This window comes from Saccopteryx bilineata, chromosome 7 (assembly GCF_036850765.1).
Source record: "Saccopteryx bilineata isolate mSacBil1 chromosome 7, mSacBil1_pri_phased_curated, whole genome shotgun sequence".
NCBI lineage: Eukaryota > Metazoa > Chordata > Mammalia > Chiroptera > Emballonuridae > Saccopteryx > Saccopteryx bilineata.
The window spans coordinates 82047646-82063031 of record NC_089496.1 but is presented as its reverse complement, the minus strand read 5'-3'; the positions used below and the strand labels follow the sequence as shown (position 1 = coordinate 82063031).

The following is a 15386-nucleotide window of genomic DNA, read 5'->3' as shown; positions in this document are numbered from 1 at the left end:
AATCATGTATAGAAGCAATAGAGGGGAAGCTAAAGAGAGGGTGACTGTGGGTGAATCCAAGTATTTGAAGAAATAAGTGTAAAAAAGCAAGAAGCATCCATGTTGTATGACAAGAAAAACTAATCCAACTAAACAATTATAAAATAGACTTTTTATCTAATATTTGTATAATAAATACAAATAAAATGGAGAAAAAATTTTATTTCAAATATAAATACCAAGTAAGTGAAACAAAAAAAGGTACACTGATAAATGGGATTATTTTAATCTTTTATTTCAATGTTTAAAAAATATTCCCTCCTGGAGGATCCAAAAGGTTATACTCACCTCCCCACCTAGAACCAAACTGGAATTACAACTAAAATATAGAGCAATCAAACTGAATGACCAACTGAAAACTAACTGAAGAGGTCTTATAACCAAAGATTTACAGATGAAGCCACATTGAGACCGGTAGAAAGGGAGGAGACGCAGAAGGGCTGGCCCAGCTCCAACAGGCTGCAGCTGAGGTTCTGGAGGGATATCTCAGCTGCAGGGGGTTCTGCCTGAGAGTGCGTGGTCTCAACCCCAAACCAAGCTCCCCAGCCCAGAGCACAAGAACCTGGAAGAGGCACCCACATAACATCTGGCCGTGAAAATCAGTGAGTATTCTGTCTGCCAAGGAGAAATGAGAGTCTGCTAGAGACAACAATGCCCTCTTAAGGGACCAATACGCAAAATATCATTTACAACCATTCCCCCTGGGTTCTGGTGGAGGGTGGGTGGAGCGGACTGTGGTCATGTGATGAGAGGCTGGGGTTTGTGGCTCTGGGGAGAGAGCTGAAGGAACAGCCTCCAGGATCCCTGGACTGAGTTCCTCTCCCACACTGCAGACGCCATCTTTCTTGCTTGGAGCGCTCCCCTCCATGTGGCATTAGCATGAGGGCAAGCAATAGATCCACCGTCTGGACTCCCTGTTACCCCGCCCTGCAGAGCTTGTGCTCTGATGAGGAGTCAGCTGCTTGGGCTTGGTGTAGAGATCTGGCCAGACTCAGAGTGTTAATGACTGAGTTGTATGGTCTCGGGCTGGGGGCTACCCCCACTTTCCCATGAACATGGTGGGTGCCTCCCCCTCCGGAGAGATTTCCTAACCCGACTCCCTTGGCTCCCAGTGGCCCAACCCATCCAACTCTTGGTGCCTTCACCCTCACAAGGTCTGGGTAGAATCTAGGTTGAGTCTCACAGTCAGACAGCCTGAGAGACAGCCACATACATGAACAGGCCAATAACAATCAGAGTTCAACCGCAACAGGAGCACCCACATAACCTACACAAGGGGCATTCCTGGAGCACAAATGTAATAAATACCTTATGTGATGTACCCACAGCCAACATCACACTCAATGGGCAAAAACTACAGGTGTCCTGTTCAGATCATGAACAAGACAGGACTGTCTGCCATCACCACTCTTATTCAACACAGTACTAGAAGTCCTAGTCACAGCAATCGGACAACAAGAAATAAAAGGCATCCAAATTGGAAGGAAAAAGTAAAACTGTCAGTGTTTGCAGATGGCATGACACTGTATGTAGAGAACCCCAAAGATTTCACTAAATAACTACTAGAACTGATAAATAAATTTAGTGATGTAGCATGATAAAAAATAAATATCGCCCCGGCAGGTTGGCTCAGTGGTAGAGCGTCAGCCTGGTATGCAGAAGTCCCAGGTTTGATTCCCAGCCAGGACACACAGGAGAAGCGCCCATCTGCTTCTCCACCCCTCCCCCTCTCCTTCCTCTCTGTCTCTCTCTTCTCCTCCCACAGCCAAGGCTCCATTGGAGCAAAGTTGGCCCAGGCGCTGAGGATGGCTCCGTGGCCTCTGCCTCAGGCACTAGAATGGCTCTGGTTGCAACAGAGCATCGCCCCCTGGAGGGCATGCCGGTGGATCCCAGTCGGGCACATGCGGAGTCTGACTGCCTCCCTGTTTCCAACTTCAGAAAAATACAAAAAATACCGGGCCTGACCAGGCAGTGGTACAGTGGATAGAGCGTCGGACTGGGATGCGAAAGGACCCAGGTTCGAGACCCTGAGGTCGCCAGCTTGAGCACGGGCTCATCTGGTGTGAGCAAAAGGCTCACCAGCTTGAACCCAAGGTCGCTGACTCGAGCAAGGGGTTACTCGGTCTGCTGAAGGCCCATGATCAAGGCACATATGAGGAAGCAATCAATGAACAACTAAGGCAGCGGTTCTCAACCTGTGGGTCGCGACCCCGGCAGGGGTCAAACGACCAAAACACAGGGGTCGCCTAAATATGTATTTTCCGATGGCTTTAGGTGACCCCTGTGTTTTGGTCATTTGACCCCCGCCGGGGTTGCGACCCAGAGGTTGAGAACCGCTGAACTAAGGTATTGCAACAAAAAACTGATGATCGATGCTTCTCATCTCTCTCCGTTCCTGTCTGTCTGTCCCTGTCTATCTCTAGCTCTGACTCTCGCTCTGTCTCTGAAATAAATAAATTAAAATTTAAATAAATAAATAAATAAATATCAAGAAATCAGTTGCATTTTTATACCCCAATAATGAACTACCAGAAAAGGAAACTAAGAAAGCAATCCCACTTACAATTGAATAAAAATATTAAAATACCTAGCAATATATTTAACCAAGAATATGAAAGGCCTGTACTTCAAAAATTATAGGACACTAGCCTGACTCTGGTGGCGCAGTGGATAAAGCATCAACCTGGAATGCTGAGGTTGCCAGTTCGAAACCCTGGGCTTGCCTGGTCAAGGCACATATGGGAGTTGATACTTCCTGCTCCTCCCCTTCCTGTCTTTCTCTCTCTCTCTCTCTCTCTCTCTCTCTCTTTCTCTCTCTCTTTCTCTCTACTCTCTCTCTAAAAATGAAATAATAAAAAGAAAATTAAAAAAAAAAGAAAATTATAGGACACTAAAGAAAGAAACTGAAGAAGATACAAATAAGTGAAAGCATATACTGTGTTCATGGGTAGGAAGGATTAACATCATTAAAATGTTCCTACTAACCAAGTAAATTATAAATTCAACACAATTTCTATCAAGATACCAATGGTGTATTTATCAGAACTAGGACAAATATTTCAAAAATTTCTATGGAACCAGGAAGACCCCAAATAGTCACAGCAATCTTGAGAAAGAAGAACAAAGTTGGAAAAATCACACTACCTGATACCAAACTCTATTATAAGGCCATAATAATCAGAACAGTGTGGGGCATAAAGGCAGATGTACAGGTCAGTAGGACAGAGCTCAGAAATAAACCCATGCCTTTATAGTCAATTAATATTTACAAAGGAAGCAAGGACATACAGTGGGGTAAAGATAGTCTCTTCAATATATAGTGTTGGGGCCAGACCAGGCAGTGGCACAGTGGATAGAGCATCAGATTGGGACCCAGGGTTTGAAACCCTGAGGTCACCGGCTTGAGAGTGGACTCACCAGCTTGAGCATGGGGTCGCTGGCTTGAGCTTGGGATCATAGACATGACCCCATGGTCTCTGGCTTGAGCCCAAACATCACTGGCTTAAAACCCAAAGTTGCTGTCTTGAGCCCAAAATCGCTGGCTTAAGCAAGGGGTCACTTGCTTTTCTGTAGCCCCCTCTACCTTCATTCAAGGCACATATGAGAAAGCAGTCAATGAACAACTACAGTGCCGCAATAAAGAATTGATGCTTCTCATCTCTCTCCCTTCCTGTCTGTCTGTCCCTATCTGTCCCTCTCTCTGTCTCTCTATCTCTGTCACAAATATATATATATATATATATATATATATATATAGAGAGAGAGAGAGAGAGAGAGAGAAAGAGAGAGAGAGAGGAAAATTGGACCAATATGTGAAAGAAATAAAAATAGACCACTTTCTTACACCATACACAAGTATAAACTCAAAATGACTCAAAGATTTAAATGTTAGACTGAAAAACCATAAAAATACTGGAAGAAAACATAGGCAAATCTCAGATATGTCCCATAGTAATATATATATTATATTGTATATATATAATATATATATATATATCTCCTTGGGCAAGGGAAAGAAAAGACAAAATAAAAAAATGAGACTACATCAAAGTAAAAAGTGTTTTCACAGCAAAGTAGCCCATTAACAAAATGAAAAGGCAACCCTCTAAGTGGGAGAACATATTTCCTAATGATACATCTGATAAGAGCTTAATATCCAAAATTTATAAAGAACTTATGAAACTCAACATCAAAAAAACAACCCACAAATGATTCAATTAAAAAATAGTCAAGTAACCTAAATAGACTTCTCCAAAGAGGACATACACATGGCCAATAGACATATAAAAAGATGCTCAACATCACTAATCATCAGAGAAATGCAAATTAAAACTACAATGAGATATCACCTCACACATATCAGAATAGCTATCATCAACAAATCAACCAACAAGTTGCTAGCGAGGTTGTGGAGAAAAGGGAACTTTCGTGCACTGTTGGTGGGAATACAGATTGGAAAGCAGTATGGAGTTAACTTAAAAAATAAAAAATGGAACTGCCTTATGAACCAGCAATTCCACTTCTGGGAATGTATCTGAAGAAATTTGAAGCACTCATTCAAAAGAATATTTGCACCAGCTCATAGACACAGACAACAGTATGGTGATTACAAGAGGGAAAGGGGGTTGGAGGAGGTAGAAGAGGGTAGAGGGAGGATACATGGTGATGGAAGGAGACTTGACTTAGGATAGTAAATACACAACATAATATACAATGATGTATTATAGAATTGTACACCTGAAACCTATATAAATTCAATAAAAAATTTTCTTCTCTAGGAAGTAAATGTCAATCATTTCAATCACCAGCAAAAATATAATTTATTGGGGAAAAGCTACCCTTATGTGAACTTCTCTGGCTAAATTGTTCTGTATAACCACCAACAAAGTGTTTTAATAAATTTTTTCTTAATTATTTTTTTTTAATTTATTTATTTAATTTTTTTTTTGGTATTTTTCTGAAGTTGGAAACGGGGAGGCAGTCAGACAGACTCCCGCATGTGCCCGACCGGGATCCACCCGGCATGCTCACCAGGGGGCAATGCTCTGCCCATCTGAGGCGTTGCTCTGCTGCAACCAGAGCCATTCTAGCACCTGAGGCAGAGGCCATAGAGCCATCCTCAGTGCCCAGGCCAACTTTGCTCCAATGGAGCCTTGGTTGCGGGAGAGGAAGAGAGAGTCAGAGAGGAAGGAGAGGGGGAGGGATGGAGAAGCAGATGGGTGCTTCTCCTGTGTGCCCTGGCCGGGAATTGAACCCAGGACTCCCGCACGCCAGGCCGATGCTCTAACACTGAGCCGACCGGCCAGGGATTAAATCAAGTTTATCAAATTTTGGCAAAGAAATTACATTAGAGGAAAAGTTTTCTTTTTTGGTAGGAATCTATTATATAAAATAAAGTTGTTGCAATCAAATAATCAATGAAAGATCATCATATGTAAAGGGATCCAAAATTCACATCTATAGATATAACTAACAATGAGTTGAACCTCTGGCTGGTTGGCTCAGTGGTAGAGTGTCAGACGGTATGTGACTGTCCCGGGTTCAATTCCCATTCCAGGAACACAGGAGAAGCGACCATCTGCTTCTCCTCTCCTCTCCCCCTTCCCTCTCTTCCCTTTTGCAGCCAGTAGCTCGATTGGTTCAAACATCAGCCTGGGGCACTGAGGATGCCTTGGTTGTGCCGAGCATTGGCACCAGACGGGGGTTGCTGGCTGGATCCCTGTCAGGGCACACGCGGGAGTCTGTCTCACTATCTCTCCTCCTCGCACTTAAAAAATAAAAAAGAATAAGTTGAATTTTAAGTATTATGCAAAATGACATTAGGAAGATAGTGGAATAGGATGTCCCAGCCCTTGTTCCCCCATAGCAACAGTAATTTAGCTATGATACATGAACTAACATTCCTTTATGAGAATTCCTAAATCCAGTTGAAGAGTTGCAATACCATAGTCTAACAAAAACTGAGAACAGTGACATTAAAACTGGTAACAAGAGCCTGACCAGGCGGTGGTGCAGTGGATAGAGCATCAGACTGGGATGTGGAGGACCCAGGTTCGAGACTCCAAGGTTGCCAGCTTGAGCATGGGCTCATCTGGTTTGAGCAAAGCTCACCAACTTAGACCCAAGGTCGCTGGCTTGAGCAAGGGGTTACTCGGTCTGCTGAAGGCCCACGGTCAAGGCACATATGAGAAAGCAATCAATGAACAACTAAGGTGTCGCAATGAAAAACTAATGATTGATGCTTCTCATTTCTCTCCATTCCTTTCTGTCTGTCCCTATCTATCCTTCTCTCTGACTTTCTCTGTCTCTGTAAAAAACAAAAAAAAACTGGTAACAAGAGCAATTTCACTTTTCTTGCATTAGCACCTCTCCCAAGGTGGCACAACCCATTTCCAGAAGACAATGACTCAGGTCATGACTACGCTATTACAGAAAAGAGAAGGAAGGAGCATGCATCCAAAGTAGCAGCTTTTCAGTGGGCTGCCTGAGAGACTAGTTTTTGTCTTAGCTCACTTGGAGTGCTGACAGAACTGACACAGTCTGGATGCCTGAGACCACTGAGAATAAAAGAGGAAGAGTAGTATCTTGCTGTAGCCAGCATGGCTTGGCACAGACTAAAGAAAGTAAACAACTTGAGGCTTTTCCTTCAATTAGAATGGAGAGAAGTGGAGCATGCAGCTGGTGTTTTGGCTTTTCGGAGGGCTACCGAAAAGACTTGTATCTTTCTCACCTGACTCATGACATTCTACGCACTAACAACAAACTCTCTGTAAAAGAGATAAAGAGGTCCTGACGAGTGGCTCAATGGATACAGTGTGGTTGGCCTGGCATGTGGACGTCCTGGGTTCATTTCCATTAAAATGTCCAAAGGACATTTTATTGCCCAAAGCCATTGATAAATTCAATACAGTCTTTCTCAAAATTCTAATGATGCCTTGGTGGGGTAGCTCAGTCGGTTAGATCATTGTCCCAATGCACAGAGGTTGCCAATTTGATCCCTGGTCAGAACATATACAGAAACAGATTCATGTTTCTGTTTCTCTTCCTCTCTTCTCTCTCTAAAATCAATCAATAAATTTTTTTAATTGTAATGCATTTTTTGCAAAAATATTAAAAACAAGCATAAAATTTGTATGAAACCACAGAAGATCCCAAATACCCAAAGGAATCCTAAGAAAGAAGAAAAAAGCTAAAGGCATTAAACTTCCTGATTTTAAATTACATTACAAAGCTAAGAAATGAAGATGATATTATACCAGCTTTAAAGCAAACAGACCAATGGAACAGAACTAAGAGCCTAGAAATAAGCACGCACATAAACTATCAATTAATGTTTGACAAGGGAGCCAAGAATACTCAATGGGGAAAAGACAGTCTTTTCAATGAATGGTGTTGGGAAATATTCACATGCACATAAATGAAACAGGAGCACTCACAAAAGTTAATTTGAAATAGGCTAAAGACTTAAATATAAGACCTGAAACCATAAGACTTTCAGAAAACAACTTGAGAAAAAGCTCCTCGCCATTGGTCCTGGCAATGATTTTTTGGATATGGCAACCAAAGCACGAACAGTATAAGCAAAAAAACAAAAACAAAAAAAACAAACAGAATTGCATCAAACTAAAAAGCTTTTCCACACAATAAAACAAGCTATCAACAATATAAAAAAGCAGGCCTGACCTGTGGTGGCGCAGTGGATAAAGCGGCGACCTGGAAATGCTGAGGTCGCCGGTTCGAAACCCTGGGCTTGCCTGGTCAAGGCACATATGGGAGTTGATGCTTCCAGCTCCTCCCCCCTATCTATCTCTTCTCTCTCTCTCTCTCTCTCTCTCTCTCTCTCTCTCTTTCTCTCTCTCCTCTCTAAAATGAATAAATAAAATAAAAATTAAAAAACAAACAAACAAAAAAAGCAACCTATTAAATGGGGGAAAATACTTGCAAAAATATCTGATAAGGGGTTCATGTCTAAACTGTAATCGGAACTCATAGAACTCAATAAAAAAAATACTATTAAAAATGAGCAGAGGAGGCCCTGGCCAGTTGGCTCAGTGGTAGAGCTTCGGCCTGGTATGCGGGAGTCCCGGGTTCGATTCCCGGCCAGGGCACACAGGAGAAGCACCCATCTGCTTCTCCACCCCTCCCCCTTTCCTTCCTCTCTGTCTCTCTCTTCCCCTCCCGCAATAGAGGCTCCATTAGAGCAAAGTTGGCCCGGGTGCTGAGGATGGCTCCATGGCCTCTGCTTCAGGCACTAGGATGGCTCTGGTTGCAACGGAGCAACACCCCAGATGGGCAGAGCATCACCCTCTGGTGGGCATGCTGGGTGGATCCCAGTCGGGCACATGCGGGAGTCTGTCTGACTGCCTCCCCATTTCCAACTTCAGAAAATAATAAAATAGAAGAAAAAAAATGAGCAGAGGAGCCTGACCAGGCTGTGGCGCTGTGGATAGAGCGTCGAACTGGGATGCGGAAGGACCCAGGTTCGAGACCCCAAGGTCACCAGCTTGAGCGTGGGCTCATCTGGTTTGAGCAAAGCTCACCAGCTTGGACCCAAGGTCGCTGGCTCGAGCAAGGGGTTACTCGGTCTGCTGAAGGCCCACGGTCAAGGCACATATGAGAAAGCAACCAATGAACAAGTAAGGTATCACAACGTGCAACGAAAAACTGATGATTGATGCTTCTCATCTCTCTCCGTTCCTGTCTGTCCCTGTCTATCCCTCTCTCTGACCCTCTCTCTCTGTCTCTGTAAATAAATAAATAAATAATTTTTTAAAAAAAAATTTTTTAAATGAGCAGAGGAACCAAATGGATATTCTTCAAAAAAAATCATACAAACAGCCAATAGGCACATGAAAAGGTGCTCAACATCATTAATCAGAAAAATGCAAATTCAAACCACAATGAGATATCACCTCACGCCTGCAGGGATGGTTATTATCAAAAAGTCAGAAGAGAAACCAGTTCACGCTGGAGCTCAGCGAGGGAGGCCTCTCAGACAGGCCCAGCCGCACGGCGCAACTCTGAGGAAAACCTACCACCAGACGCCGTCTGTCAGCCATGGTGAAGGGAGACCCCAACAAGCCGAGGGGCAAGATGTCCTCGTACGCCTTCTTCATGCAGACCTGCTGGGAGGAGCTCAAGAAGAAGCACCCGAACTCTTCCGTCAACTGCTCCGAGTTCTCCAAGAAGTGCTCGGAGAGATGGAAGACCATATCAGCAAAGGAGAAGTCCAAGTTCGAGGATATGGCCAAGAGCAACAAAGCATGCTATGAAAGGGAGATAAAGAACTACATGACTCCCAAAGGCGATGAGAAAGAAAAAAGATCCCAATGCTCCTAAAAGGCCTCCATCTGCCTTCTTCCTGTTTTGCTCTGAACATCGCCCAAAGATCAAAAGTGAACACCCTGGTTTGTCCATTGGGGATACTGCAAAAAAACCTGGGTGAAATGTGGTCTGAACAGTCAGCCAAAGATAAGCAACCATATGAGCAAGAAGCAGCGAAGCTAAAGGAGAAATATGAAAAGGATATTGCTGCATACCGTGCCAAGGGCAAGAGTGAAGTGGGAAAGAAGGGTCCTGGCAGGCCAACAGGCTCAAAGAAGAAGAACGGCCCTGGCCAGTTGGCTCAACGGTAGAGCGTCGGCCTGGCGTGCAGGAGTCCTGGGTTCGATTCCCGGCCAGGGCACACAGGAGAAGCACCCATCTGCTTCTCCACCCCTCTCCCTCTCCTTCCTCTCTGTCTCTCTCTTCCCCTCCCGCAGCCAAGGCTCCATTGGAGCAAAGATGGCCCGGGCGCTGAGGATGGCTCTGTGGCCTCTGCCTCAGGCGCTAGAGTGGCTCTGGATGCAACAGAGCGACGCCCCAGAGGGGCAGAACATCACCCCCTGGTAGGCATGCCGGGTGGATCCCGGTCGGGCGCATGCGGGAGTCTGTCTGACTGCCTCCCTGTTTCCAGCTTCGGAAAAATGAAAAAAAAAAAAAAAGAAGAAGAAGAAGAAGAATGAACCAGAAGATGAGGAGGAGGAAGAGGATGAAGATGAAGAATAAATGGCTGTCCTGTAATGTGTATGGAGTATGTTTGTATGCTCAGGCAATTGTTTGGCTAAGAATGTGAATTCAAGTGCAGCTCAATATTAGCTTCAGTATAAAAACTGTACAGATTTTTTGTATAGCTGATAAGGTTCTTTGTAGAGAAAATACTTTTTTAAAAATGCAGGTTGTAGCTTTCTGAGGGGCTACTGCATACAGTTAGATTTTAAGGCTTCTGATGTTAAATGTTTCTAAATATTTAATGGTTTCTTTAATTTCTTGACTTGTGTATGGTGGCAAAGCAGACTCGGAATTAGTTTCGTCTCAGTAGTAAATTATGGGTTATTTAGAATGTTGCATTTTGTTTTTTAAAAAGTTTTGTAATAAAATTATGTATATTAAAAAAAAAAAGTCAGAAGATAACAGTGTTGGCTAGGATGTGGAGAAAAGGGAGCTCTTGTACCCTGTTGGTAGAAATGTAAAATGGTAGAGCTGCTATGTAAAAAAGTATGAAGGCTCCTCAAAATATTAAAAATAGAACTGTCATATGATCCAGCCATTCTACTTCTAGGTATGTATCCAAAAGAAATGAAAACAGGTTATGAAAGAGATTTCTGCACTCTATGTATATTGCAGCATTATTTATAAGAGTCAAGATATGGAAACAACCTAAGTCTCCATCAACTTATTATGGATAAAGAAGGTGTTGTGTGTGTGTGTGTGTGTGTGTTATATCAAATACAACACAGATACACAATGAAATGTTATTCAGCTATAAAAAGGAAATCCTGCCCGACCAGGTGGTGGCACAGTGGATAGAGCGTCGGACTGGGATGCGGAGGACCCAGGTTTGAGACCCCGAGGTTGCCAGCTCGAGGGCGGGCTCATCTGGTTTGAGCAAAAGCTCACCAGCTTGGACCCAAGGTCGCTGGCTCAACAAGGGGTTACTCGGTCTGCTGAAGGCCCGTGGTCAAGGCACATGTGAGAAAGCAATCAATGAACAGCTAACGTGTCCCAACGCGCAACGAAAAACTAAATGATTGATGCTTCTCATCTCTCCGTTCCTGTCTGTCTGTCCCTGTCTATTCCTCTCTGTGACTCTCTGTCTCTGTAAAGAAAATAAATAAATAAATAGAGAAAAAAGTTTTTTAAAAAAAAGGAAATCCTGCCATTTATAACAACATGGATGAATCTTGGGGGCATTATGATAAGTGAAGTAAGTCAGAAGAAAGAGACAAACACTGTATGACATCACTCATGTGAGATATCGAATAAAAAACTTGTAGAAGCAGAGAGTAGAAGGGTGGCTACTAGGGTGGTGGGTGGGTAAATGGGGAGATGTTGGCCGAAGAGTACAAACTTCTAATTAGAAGATGAATAAGTTCTGCGACCTAATGCACAGCATTGTTATTATAGATAACAAACTGTATTATATACTTGGAAGCTCCTAAGAGAGTAGATCTTAAATATTCTTTAAAGAAATGTTAATTGTGTAACCTGATGGAGGTGTTAGGAACTCTATGGTGGGAATTATATTGCAATACATGAGTATATCAAATCAACATATTGTACACCTTATACTTACACAGTGTTATATATCAATTATATCTCCAAAAAGCTGGGAATATTGAGTGTAGACCACACTTTTTCAGGTTTGTTTAAACCTGGATATGTAGGAGTAGTTATAGCTACAGTGCAAGGAAAATGCATGCTTCAGCAGAAAACTTTACCAGACTGTGATTCTGTGGGAGCTGTTTTGCAACTGCAAATTATTAATAACTGATAGCAATGCAAAATAATACTTGTCTCTAGACATACAAACTGTATTTTGTCCAATAGAGATTCAGTTGACTTTTCTAGCTAGTTTTGTCTTCACTTGAACATTCACATCAACATTCCTTTACTTTGAATAAATGTGTATTTAAAATTTTTTTTACTTATTGATTTTAGTGAGAGAGGAAGGGAGAAAAGATGAGGAAAAGACAGAAAGAGACAAGAACATCAATCTGTTCCTATATGTGCCCTGACTGGGGATCGAACCAGCAGCCTCTGCACTTCAGGATGATGCTCTAACCAACCGAGCTATCTGGCCAGGGCAAATTTATACTTTTTTACCTTTTTCCTTTAAACTGGTTGTAGGACCTTATTACAACTGGTTGTAACTGATAACCTCATCTATACATTAAATAATATCTTTAACTTGTGTTGATTTAAAAAAGAAGACATATAAACTGTCAGCAAGTATATAAAAAGATGCTCAACATTACTAATCATTAGAAAACACAAATCAAAAGCATCATTAACATCTGTTAGGATGGCCATTACTAGGAAGGAAGGAACAAAAAAAGGGGGAGAGGGAAGGAGGGAGGAGGGAGGGAGGGAGGGAGGGAGGAAAGAAAGAAAGGAGGAAGGGAGAGATAAAAAGAGAAGGGGAAGGGAGGAAGGGAAGAAGGAAAGAAAGAAAAAAGAAACAAAATAAGTATTAGTGAGGTGTGGAGAAATTGAACCTTTGTACATGGTTGAATGTAAAATAGTGTAGCTACTATGAAAAGTAGTATGAAAGTTCCTCCCCAAAAGTAGAAGTGAAATTACCACATGACCCAGCAATCCCACTTCTGAGCATTTATCCAAAGGAACTGAAATCAGGGTCTCAAAAAGATATTTGCATTCTCATATTTATTGTAGCATTACTCACAATAGCCAAAAGGTGAAAAAAAAAACCCTAAATGTTCATCAATAATAAATGGGTAAAGAAAATGTGATAAATACATACACTAGAACATCATTCCGACATAAAAAAAAGAAGGAAATCTTGTTATATGCTACAACATGAATGAACCTTGAGGATATTATGCTAAGTGAAATAAACTGATCATAGGACAAATATTGCATGATCCCACTTATATGAAGTATCTAAAGTAGCCACACTCATGGAAAAAGAAAGTAGACGCTGGTTGCCAGAGTGTGGGGAGAGGAACGTAGTCACAGCCCAATGCGTAGAGTTTTAGTTTACAAGATGAAGAGTTGTAGAGATGTGCTGTACAACAGTGCAATTATCATTAGCAATACTGTAATGTGCACTTAATAATTTAAGAGAGTAGAGCTTGCCTTGGCCAGATAGCTCGGTTGGTTAGAGCGTCATCCAGAAGCATAAAGGTTGCTGGTTCAATCCCTGGTCAGGGCACATACAGGAACAGATTCATAAACATGACCCCATGGTTGCTGGCTTGAGCCCAAGGTTGCTGGCTTGAGCAAGGCTTGGCTTAAGCAAGTTGTCACTGGCTTGGCTGGGTGTACACACAACAAGCATGGATAAACAAACCCTTTCTGGACTCTCTGCTTCAAACCGTCTCTCCTCCACATGAAAGCTGACACCACTACCCCTATGAAAGATTTGGCTGTCCCTGAAAACTTTCCAAGGCTGTCGTTGAGAAGACACCAGTCTGTTAAGGTCAGAGTTACAGTATACAGAATCACGCACCATTGGTTTTTCTCAACTCCTTCACAAGGTAGTAGGCTTCCTCTTGAACACGTTTCTCAATGCTCTTCCTCCCCATTCCCAGGTTCCGCAGGGTCATGAGGGAGAAGCGCCGGATCTCCTTCCATCTCTCCCCGTTGCTAAAAAGGATTCCTACAAGGAGGGGAAACAGAAACTGGCAGGGAGGTCCTAGATCAGGAGGATGAAGGTGACACTTGGCAGCCACATGGGTGGGCCACACTCTGCTGAATAGATCTTCAAATTCCTCTGCTCCAGCCTCCTCACCCCTATTACCAGTGCTGAATGTGCACACCTACCACATCCTTTGTTCACTTTTTCAGCCACTGCGAAATATCCTCTTGCAGAAAACTCTTCTCTTCGATCGATCAGGGCTTCCTTCACAGCTTCATAGCCATGCAGCACCACAGTGGGCTTTGTGCCCAGATACACAGTGAACACCGGGCCATAGACTTTTGAAAGCTGGGAAATGCAAAGGAGATTAAAATATTAGCCAAAGCTCTATTTGACAATATATTGTGCCTGATTCAGAATAATACTCTCGTCCTGTTTTTATATTTTTATTCTGACACAGCCTAAAGTATTTCCAAAATTAATACATAAATATGAGGGTGATTGTTAATAGCTGCCACTTTTGTGCCCGGCAGTGGTCTGGGTAATTTACACACGCGTTACAACTAATCCTCAAAGCAACATCAACAGCAGGTTCATTTGCCCCAATTACAAATAAAGAAAGTGATGTTAGAGAATTTCAAGTTATTTTCAGCATCTGCTACCTACTTTGTAGAAGATCAAATTTTGAACCACTTTGCATTTGACCTCTGATCCTTAAGCAATGTATCAACCCCCGATGATCATCATAGGACCAATACCTAGCTGACTTCTTCAAGATCACTTGTAGAGCTCTTGCCATCAGAATTCTTATTCAAAAGCCCTGTAATGAATACTAGCAATCTATCCTTTAAAAAATCACCCCAGATGGCCCTGGCCGGTTGGCTCAGTGGTAGAGCATCGGCCTGGCGTGCAGGAGTCCCGGGTTTGATTCCCAGCCAGGGCACACAGGAGAAGTGCCCATCTGCTTCTCTACCCCTCCCCCTCTCCTTCCTCTCTGTCTCTCTTCCCCTCCCGCAGCCAAGGCTCCATTGGAGCAAAGTTGGCCCAGGCACTGAGAATGGCTCTATGGCCTCTGCCTCAGGCACTAGAATGGCTCTGGATGCAACAGAGCAACACCCCAGATGGGCAGAGCATCACCCCCTGGTGGGCATGCCAGGTGGATCCCAGTCGGGCGCATGTGGGAGTCTGTCTGACTGCCTCCCTATTTCCAACTTCAGAAAAATACAAAAAAAAAAATCACCCCAGATGATTCCAGTGCTCAGCCCAGTTTGTGATATGCTGGTATTACTAACAGGAAGGAGCGTGAGCACCCAGAGGCAAAGCAGGGGCATGCAGCCTCTCGTGGACCAACAGTTCCTTCCACCTGCAGCAGTCCTGGCCACAGACAGCACAGAGCTGCTATCCAAGGCCAAAGGATCCTGTTACTGACAGGCTGGCCCTGACAACTTCTTTCTCCCATTCACTTACACTGTTTCTAATCCCTGAGTCTTTTCCTTGATATCAGGCATGATTTGCTTCCTCAGGGAAGCAAATAGTTTTCATGGCTATTCTGAACAAAACATACAGTTTATATAAGAGATGATTTCTTTTAAAAATTAAATTTTTGAGGGTGACATTGACTATTAAAATTATATAAGTTTCGCCTGACCAGGTGGTGGCACAGTGGATAGAGCATCGGACTGGGAAGCAGAAGACCCAGGTTCGAGAC

At 43.1% G+C, this 15386-nt stretch overlaps 1 protein-coding gene and 1 pseudogene across 1 annotated transcript in view; one reads left to right on the top strand and one right to left on the bottom strand.

Annotated features, from left to right (window-relative positions):
* LOC136310722 (cytochrome P450 2C18-like) overlaps window positions 1-15386 on the bottom strand; it is a 56763-nt gene that overhangs the window by 24663 nt on the left and 16714 nt on the right. Inside the window, exons 2-3 of the mRNA XM_066239586.1 lie at window positions 13864-14026; window positions 13550-13699 (exon numbers count right to left, since the gene is read on the bottom strand). Coding sequence (XP_066095683.1) covers window positions 13550-13699; window positions 13864-14026 — 313 coding nt within the window. The remainder of the gene's footprint in view (window positions 1-13549; window positions 13700-13863; window positions 14027-15386) is intronic.
* On the top strand, window positions 9012-10466 carry LOC136310724 (high mobility group protein B2-like; annotated as a pseudogene).